The sequence below is a fragment of the Tupaia chinensis genome, unplaced genomic scaffold (genome assembly GCF_000334495.1).
Source record: "Tupaia chinensis unplaced genomic scaffold, TupChi_1.0 Scaffold143913_1, whole genome shotgun sequence".
NCBI classification, from domain to species: Eukaryota; Metazoa; Chordata; class Mammalia; order Scandentia; family Tupaiidae; genus Tupaia; species Tupaia belangeri.
This window is the reverse complement of record NW_006203764.1, coordinates 1,633,590-1,642,614: the sequence shown is the minus strand read 5'-3', so window position 1 is coordinate 1,642,614 and position 9,025 is coordinate 1,633,590. Positions and strand designations below refer to the sequence as shown.

Here is a 9,025-nt window from a genome sequence, read left to right as displayed (position 1 = left end):
CTTCCACAGCAGAGCTGCCCAGCCCTGAGCTTGCCAGGAGGCATTTCTAGCTCGCCCGGCCTCCCCTCCTCTCCTGAGCTGTCCCCTCCTCCTTCTTCCCCTTCTCCTTCTTTCCCTCTGCCCCTCCCCTCCTCACCCTGCTTCTCCCCTTCACCACCCACGCCCCTTTCTCATCTGAACTCTGGGACTGTGGCAGAGGCTGCAGGTAAACAGCCTGTTTGCCGTCGTCCTGGCCTTCAGCCCAGACCATCGGGGTCTTGCTTTGGCAGCTCTAGCCCTTTCTGGGGCACTGGCTCTGGCTGGCGATATCAGGCGGGGTCAGGCCGGTGGGCCCTCTGAATACCTGTTATGGTGCCTTCACCTGGGTCACTCAGCAGGTGGTACGCTCATGGGACCTGCGGCTCAGAGGGGCTCGATCACTTGCCTGTCACCACAAGCAATCACAAGTGGCCAAAAGGGAATCCCAGTTCAGGTCTCAGTGACCAGGGAGCCCACTCTGCTGTTTCCCCACCACGAGGCCTGTCCAGGCTTATGGTACAAACAACCATATGGCAACCTGGCAGGGGCCAAGAAGACCGTTTGGCTTCCTTCGGTCTTTGCATCAGCTGCTGCCATGGCTGATGGCCCTGGGCACCATACCGTGGCCTCCTGTGCCCTCTGTCCGTCACCTCCGGCTAGGACCAGCACCCAGAGGAGAGGGCTGGCTCTCAGTAGTCACCCTGGCATGGTGGGGCTGAGTGTGCCACTGTGTCTCTGACTTAGACCAGGAGAATCCTTCCTCCCCTGGGGCTTTACAGGAAGAGGAATCCCTGCTTCCCAATCTCCTCTGACCAAGTTCCTCTTACCCAGTGGGAGGGGACTGAGAACTCTTCTGATTGGACAGCACCTCTTACCCGTCACCAGCTGGTCCATCTCTTGCTGTGTGACTGTGGAGAAGCCCCTTCACCTCTCTGTGCCATCTCTCTACCAGGAAAAAAATGTCAACACTTCTAGTACCTACTTTAAAGGGGAGAGGAGGCAGAGAGCGTAATCGAGGGTGGTGGGGCCGGAGGAGGGCCCGCCCTGCAGGTCACAAAGCTTGCAACAGGCAGCAGAGCAGGGACTGGACCCAGGCCAGGGGGAGGCAGGGAGGATCCTCTGGCTTTCTGAGATTCACAGGGTCTTTACTTTTCAGAGCTGAGAGTGGAGAGAATGTCACGCCTCCTAGCTCTGGGGCTTTTGGTGGCCCTTCTCTGCCACTCAAGCACCACACTCGACCAGGAGAACCTGACACAGGACCACCAGGACAGTGGGACACATGAGGACAGCCTCAGGTGGGCCTCCAGCAGCACCGACTTCGGCCTCAGCCTCTACAGGCAGCTGGCTTCTATGACCCCTGGCAAGAATGTCATCTTCTCCCCTCTGAGCACCTTCACAGCCTTGGCCTTCCTGTCCCTGGGGGCCCGCAACACCACCCTCACCGAGATCCTTGAAGGCCTCAGGTTCAACCTCACGGAGATTTCCGAGGCAGAGATCCAGCAGGGCTTCCAGCACCTCCTGCAGACCCTCAACCAGCCCAGCGACCAGCTGCAGCTGAGCATGGGCAATGCCCTGTTCCTCCGGAAGCAGCTGAAGCTGCTGCAGAAGTTCTCCGAGGATGCTCAGGGGCTGTTCGCAGCCCAGGCCTTCTCCACCGACTTCCAGGACCCCGATGCCGCACAGGCGCTCATCAATGACTATGTGAAGAATAAGACACAGGGAAAGATTGTGGATCTGATCAAGGGCCTCGAGCCAGAGACAGTGATGGTCCTGGTAAATTACATCTTCTTTAAAGGTGAGTGCCTGGGGCCAGCAGGTGCTAGACTCCTACATGGTCGACCACAGTTCGACTCCCAGACCCGATGGCTTGAAAGTCACACCAGGCTTGTGTACGTGCATGCCTGAGAGGAGAGTGGAGGAGAAGGGGCTGTGGTGTGGCCAATTCCTTGGATGGTGATTTCTTGTTTTCTGTCTCTGTCTCTCTGGCGAACACACATGCCCTATAGGAAAAACTTTCCCCCAAAAAAAGAAAGAAAGAAAGGTGAGCCTGGCTTGGCGTCCAGGAGAAAACAGCCTTCATTCTGAGCTTTTGGGCCATTTCTGCCCTAGCTTGTGGACGATTATTAGTCTAGCCACCACTGGGCAGGAGGGTGTCCACAGCTTGGTGTATGTGTGGGGCACGGGCTTCGAGACCCCTCCCTGCCCATAGGCCTCTGCTTATAAATTACAGATCAGCTTTGGTTCCAAGACAGCTTCAGTGGCCCATGAACACTTTGTCTGCATCAGAGTGGTGCTTTTTATTCGCCTATTTTTATTTCAACTTGCCCAGGACACAGAAGGAAGGCACTTTCCTTGCAAATCACTCCAAGTGGCAGAAACTAGAGCTGCCTCCTGGCAGAGCCCCTGGTGGACGTGGTCAGGAAACCCCTTTGCCTGTGCATTCCTGGGGACACCTCTGACCTGCACACCCTGGCCCAGGGCCTCAGGCTCTGGAGGGGATCCAGGTGGGGCTGGGGGTGGTCTTCACAGGGGAAGACAACCCCTCAGGAGCCTGGTCACCCCCAAGTTCTGTAACTCTGCTCTCCTGTAATATTGAGGAAGGAAATAACACCGTCCCCATCTGAGGAAGAGCCCCAGGGAGGGCAGCACCCTGGCCAGGGCCCTGCCCCTTATATGAGTGGCCTGGCGCCCCATGACAGTGAAGCGACTCAGCAAATGGGGCGCTCAGCCTGCCGACTCAGGAGCTGAGCAGCAGGTAACTGCCTCATGGAGCCCACAGTCCAACTGGGGACAAATAAACATCGGTCTGCCACGAGCGACCAGTCCAAGGGCCAGAAGGTACAAGGCGTCAGGAGCTGGTGGCAGCCAGAGTCCTGTGCAGAATCCTAGCCCAGGTTGGGCAAGACCCTCCCTCTGGACCTGTTTTCACCTACACCTACAGGTGCAGAGCTGGCTCTCCCTCCGACACCAGCCAGGTCTGCTGTCCCCTTGGTCCTGTAGGTCCCAGGATGTCCTCCCCAGGGACACCCCAGCAAGCAGAGCTTCCCCCCTCCCTCCTGCCCCTAACAATGGGAAACAGGCAGTGGAGGGGCCAGACTTTCGAGGAAGCTCCAGGTCTCTGACATACCCAGAAAGCTCATTTCCACCCAATCCTCGAGTCCTCCATCCTCCTGGGGTGGAGACCTGATCACCCACATGGCTACTCTGTCGACTTCAGTTCTGCTTTCCAGGTTCACCCTGGGTCACGAACAAGGCACTAAACTTACCTAATGGGACCTGGTCATTGCTGAGGCTGTGGTGTGGAAGTCTGGGGGGAGCTGGTGTTTGTGACCCTGAGCCCAAGTTGGAATGGACTGGGAGAAAGGCAGGACAGACACAGAAGTCCAGAGGACTAGACCGCGCCCAGACCTCCCTCAACTGGCTCAAGCAGCAGCCACGAGGCCGGGTCCGCTGGGCATAATGGTGTGAGGAGGGGGACGTGAGCTGCTGAGCCTGATCTGCAAGGCCTCACCACTCCCAGTTCTCTGGATTGAGGCCATAGGTGGGGGCCATGGGCTCTGGATTCAGGGCCGGATATTCCTAGCCCAGAGAGGTGGATGTGACCTGATGCAAACTGAGGACCACAGCTGTCCCTTCTTAGCCCATGGCTTTGGGATGCCCCGCGCCCACCCCTCAGAGGGCAAGGTGCCATGGGCATTGTCCTGTGGTCACTCCGGCTCTGAATTCTGCTCCATAGAGGTCCTCCCTGCTCCTCCCAGGTCCTTCACAGCAATGGGCATCCTCTCTGGACCCCACAGAACTCAGCTTCCTTCCTCCTCTGCCCATCCAGCCCTCCCACAAGCCAATGTGGGCAACAGAGCAGAAGATTTGGGGTGCAGAGGAGTGGGTATATGTCCACGTCTCCACAATGCCAGTTACTAGCAATTATTTACCAGGCAACCCCCCTTTTTAAAGAACTAGGGGGAACCAGCTTTCCCCAGGCTCCAGATCCTGTGGTATCATGCCTCTTTCCTCAGTTTACCTCCCCCCATCTTGTACTTCCTGTTCCCCAATTCCTACTGAGTTTTCATGCAGCGCACATAGCCAGGTCTTTGTTCCATGGCCCCATTTCCAGTCCAGGCCTGCAGGGCTCTCCCATCCCTGACAACTCTGCCCCTTGTCAAGGTATTTCCAGGACCAGGGCAGGACCAGAGCGCTTGCCGGCTCAGGCAAGCTGGTGGCAACGGGGCAGGAAGGCTGCTCACATCAGCCTCTGCTACTTGTTCTGCCTTTAGCCAAGTGGAAGACGCCCTTCGACCCCCACGATACTTTCCAGTCACAGTTCCATGTGAGCAAGAGAAGGCGGGTGAAGGTGCCCATGATGAAAGTGGAAAACCTGTGGACGCCCTACTTCCGGGACGAGGCCCTGTCCTGCACAGTGGTGGAACTGCCGTACATGGGCAATGCCAGCGCACTCTTCGTCCTCCCAGACCAGGACAAGCTGACGCAGGTGGAAGCCAGGCTGCTCCCAGAGACCCTGAGCAGGTGGAGACGCTCCTTGCAGACCAGGTGACTAGCCCAGGGCCCTGCGACCCTTCTCCTCAGGGCCTCTCCAATGCCCAGTGATGGGAGAACCTACATGGGGACAGGTAGAGTTTGGGGGTACTTTGTTCTTTGGTGTCTGTGGACGTTGGGCCTGAACTGTTTTCCTTCATAGGATGGTGGCATCAGATGGAACCCAGGCCTGGGGCTTCCTCCGACTCCACCGCGTTCTAAGTCAGAATTGCCAACATGAGCCCCAGTGCTCACGTGCGGTTCTCCTTGTCTCAACCTCCTGACGGTAGAGGGGGACAGAGGAATTACGACCCACCAATGGTGGGTGAGTCGGGCTCTGAGAATCAGCTCTGCTCTGTACCCTCATTCATTCATTCAGCAGCTGTCGGGTGATTCATTGAGCACCTACTGTGTGCCGGCACTTATTCATTGAGCACCTACTGTGTGCCGGTAAAATAAAATCTCAATGCCCTCAGGGGGCTCATTTTGTAGTTGGGGAAGTGAGGCTAAATTAACATAAAGGAAATGATTTGATGTGTGAGAAGGTGCATGATTTGGTAAAAAGTACAAGATGGGGGGGGGGGGAGTAGAGGAAGAGGGTAAACGCATCCTGAAAGCTGGGCCTGGAGGCAGTTTATGATTTTAAATAGAATGGCCATGAGGTGATGTTAGAGTATCAGCCAAACAGACACGAGGAGTGGGGTCCATGGATGGACTGGTGAAAAGCACCCATGAAGAGGGAACAGCCAGGGCGAAGCCTCTGCGGCCCAGCGAGGCCAGAGCAGCTAGAAGAGAGTGAATGAGGGGGAGTTAGTGCCTCACAGGTGCTAAAGGAGTGGGTCAGGTGACAAGATCCCTGTAGATCCCTGGAAAAACTTGATCTTCCTCCTCAAGGAGAAACGAAGGGCCACCGGAGGCCTCCAGGAGTGCACGGCCCGGGTGTTGTTTTAGAGGCTCGCCTGGCTGCCGAGCGGGCATAGACCAGACTTAGGGCAAGCATGGAGGCAGGGAGCCCTGCTAGGGGCCAGCCCAGAGTCTGGGTGGGAGCGAGCCATGAGGGTAAGAAGTGGCCTGGATTACCTGAGGGTAGAGACGCAAGCTGACGTACACAGGAAATGGAGCTGACAGGTCCCAGTCTGGCGAGCCCCCGCCCAGTCCCTGTGGCAGAGCACAGGCAGCAGGTGCCTCAGTCGTGCAGGGGTGAGGGGCACCGGACTCTGAGTCCCACCCTGAGGATCAGGCCCCAGGGGCCAGCATGACCGTGGGCAAATCTGTGCTCTTCCTATGGGCTCGGCCACCTACAAAATGGACAGGGTGCCACTGTTCCTCTGTCCCTGTCCTTCCTGGGGGGTTCCAAGAGCCCCATGAGGTAAAAATGGATTCTATGAAGCACCAAAGGGAGGGGCCTGCTTCAGCATAAACGCGAGGCTGCAGCCCCTGCCTCCACCACTGTCCGGAGGACTGGGTGCCTCCTGGGACTACCTGACTCAGGCCCTCCACGCCCCGAATCCCAGGGAACTCCAGGACACAAGGCTCTACCTGGCCCATAGTAGGTGCTCAGTATGTATTTGTTGAATGAATGAAGGAAGGAAGTTAAGAAGGAACTAAAGAATGAATGAGTGAAAGGAGGAATTTATTCCTTCTCCATTTCCATGGGACTCAAAGTTTAATGCGAGTCGCAGCCTCCTAGTGTTTGGCAACTGTAGACAAGCAGACAGTGTCCCTGTTATTAAAGGGACACACAGAGGGGAGCTTACTGAGGAGGCTCCTGCCGCCTCCTGCTCCGAGAACTCACTGCCCACTGCATACGCCTGCCTGACTCAGGAGAGGCAGGACAGGAGCCTCCAGCTGATTGCTGGGGCATCCAGAGTCCTTCCAATAGAATCGGACGCCTGGCAGCACTCAGCCCTTCGTGAGTCTCTTGGCCCCTGCCCAGTCGCACCCTCATCTCTCCCCTCCCCTACACTGAGGCTGCCTGCCACCCTGGAAGTCACCCTTCTGGCTTCCCACCTTCTTTACATTCTCCTAGCTGCCTTTTACCCTCCCTTTCACCCAACTAGCTCCTTCCCATCCTGTGGGATTTAGCCTGGACACCACCTCCTACAGGAAGGCCTCCTGGCGGGGGGAGCAGGCTGCTATCCCACCAGTGTGGCTGCCCTGCCCTGTCTCCACGCACTGGGGGGTCCTCACTGGGGTGAAGGGGCAGGGCATGCTCGGGCACAGTCCCAACCTTGGCACACCACCTGGGACACTCAGACACCTGCAGATGCAAACAGATAATTCATGAATTAAGAAGAGTACGAGGTCAGCAAATGTCATAGCAGTTACATCGCTGGACTCTCACACGGCCGACCATGGTTCAAGTCCCAGACCTGGTGGCTTGAAAAATGCTGGATGTATGTATGTGCGTGCTCAAGATCCCAAGAGGGAGGTCAGCAAATGTCATAGCAGTTACATCGCTGGACTCTCACACGGCCGACCATGGTTCAAGTCCCAGACCTGGTGGCTTGAAAAATGCTGGATGTATGTGCATGCGTGCCCAAGATCCCAGGAGGAGAATGGAGGGGAAGGGATTGCAGCATGGCCATCCCCCCTTGGGGAGATGATTTCTCACTTTCCCTCTCACCGTCTCTCTGACTCTCTCTCTGGTGAGTACACATGCCCTCAGGCAAGAAAAAAAAAAGAGTAAGCACAAGTGACTCAAGAAATGGAGGCCATGATCGCTGAGTTCCAGCGAGAAGAGGGGGGTTGCGGACACCATGGAAGACCGCGCTGCGAGGTGGGCATGGGGCCACGCAGGAGCTCACACATTCTCTGTTTCCTAGATGGATAGATGAGCTCTACCTGCCAAAGTTCTCCATCTCAGGAGACTACAATCTGAACAAAGTCCTTCCCCAGCTGGGCTTCAGGGAGGTCTTCAGCAGGGACGCTGACCTGTCAGGGGTCACAGGAGCCAAGAACCTGGTGCTCTCTCAGGTGAGTCCTTAAACCTTGGGCAGTCCGTCCTCCGGATCTGAACCTGAGCAGTGAAGGCCAGGTGTGTGTCCGGGCATCCTTGACCTTGTGTAGATGCCTGCATCCCCCACTTCTCATCGGCCTCCCTGGACTTGCAAGCCTGGGCCAAGCTGGCCCAGCTACTCCTGTCACATGGGTGCTGGTCCCTCCTCCACAACACAGTGAGCACAGGGGCCGCCTGGGAGGACCTTGGGCTTGGGGTCATGCAGGCATAGGCACCACCCCACGCCACACTGCCAACTGCCTCCAGGGATGAAGAATGAAGTCCCCTACTCACAGTTTTTCACCTGTGAAATGGAGGTGACCGTTCCTGGCAGGGCAGACCATGGTCATAGGTAATGACAATGGCTCCGTGGCCACTGTGTTGGAAAAGCGCTGAGTGGGCCAACCACCACCAGTGGCATGGTGGTTAAGGCGGCTGGATCCCACATGAATCACTGACTGCATGGGTCAAGTCCCAGACCTAGCAGCTTGGGAAGCACAGTAGGCATGTGTGTGTGCGTGCCCAAAATCCTGAGAGGAGATTGAGAAGAGATTGCAGTGTGGCCATCTCCCCAGGGGGCGCTCTCTCTCTCTCTCTGGTGAGTACAGTCTCTATGGCAAACCATATGTGTAGATACACATATATACATATATACACATATATACGCTAAGAGTATGTGAGGAGATGACTTGAGACCCTTGGACTGGCTACCAGAGCAGAGGTCAGAAGAAGGGGGGGGTGGTGACTAGGCAGCTTCGGCTCCACTCGGCTCTGCACTGTGCTCAGGCAGTACCCCACCTTCCAAAGTGCACAGTAATGGAAGGGTCTGTGTGGTGGGGGGCAAAGGACCTGGGGGGGGCCAGGAATTTAAAGTCCCTTCTATGCAAAGTGTTTGAGAGTCCCTGGGGATGTTTCAGTTGGAGCCGGAGCAGTGCTACCACCCAGCACTAACCTAGCCAAGAGCAGGCTGTGCAGAGCTGCCCGGGGTTCTGTGCAAGGATGTGCCCAGCCTGGCCTAGTCTGGCCTCCTTCTGATGGCAGGGGGTGTCTGGGGGTTCCATACTCTGGACTCAGACAGAGAGGGAGTCAGAGCCTGGCACCCCACTCTTCCCTGTATGAAGCCAAGCAAATCACCCACTGCTTCGGTGTCTTAGCTGCATGTCCGTGTGTCAGGATCATTCAAAATATTGAGTGGTCCGGAAAGTTGTGTTGCGTTTTTAGACAGAAAAATAGGTCATGATTTTCCTGATGATCTAATAGCTGGCAGGAGTGGGAGGGACAAGCAAGTTTACCAGCTCAGGGACAGGCCAGCGGGAGAGGCCTGGTCTATGTCAGATCCCTCAGCGGCACTTGGCAGGCTGCTTACCCCGCGCCCACCCTGTCCCCGTGAGTGACCTCTGATGTCCTTGCAGGTGGTCCACAAGGCTGTGCTCGACGTGGGTGAGGTGGGCACAGAAGCAGCTGCTGGCCCCGGAA

General features: G+C 56.7%; 1 protein-coding gene across 1 annotated transcript in view; it reads left to right on the top strand.

Moving 5' to 3' along the window:
• Nucleotides 1-9,021, top strand: part of SERPINA3 (serpin family A member 3) — a gene marked incomplete at its 3' end in the record, with an annotated part of 10,805 nt that extends 1,784 nt beyond the window's left edge. The window contains exons 2-5 of the mRNA XM_006165415.2: nucleotides 1,175-1,813; nucleotides 4,293-4,566; nucleotides 7,377-7,527; nucleotides 8,962-9,021. Coding sequence (XP_006165477.1) covers nucleotides 1,175-1,813; nucleotides 4,293-4,566; nucleotides 7,377-7,527; nucleotides 8,962-9,021 — 1,124 coding nt within the window. The remainder of the gene's footprint in view (nucleotides 1-1,174; nucleotides 1,814-4,292; nucleotides 4,567-7,376; nucleotides 7,528-8,961) is intronic.
• Between the last annotated feature and the right edge of the window lie 4 nt (nucleotides 9,022-9,025).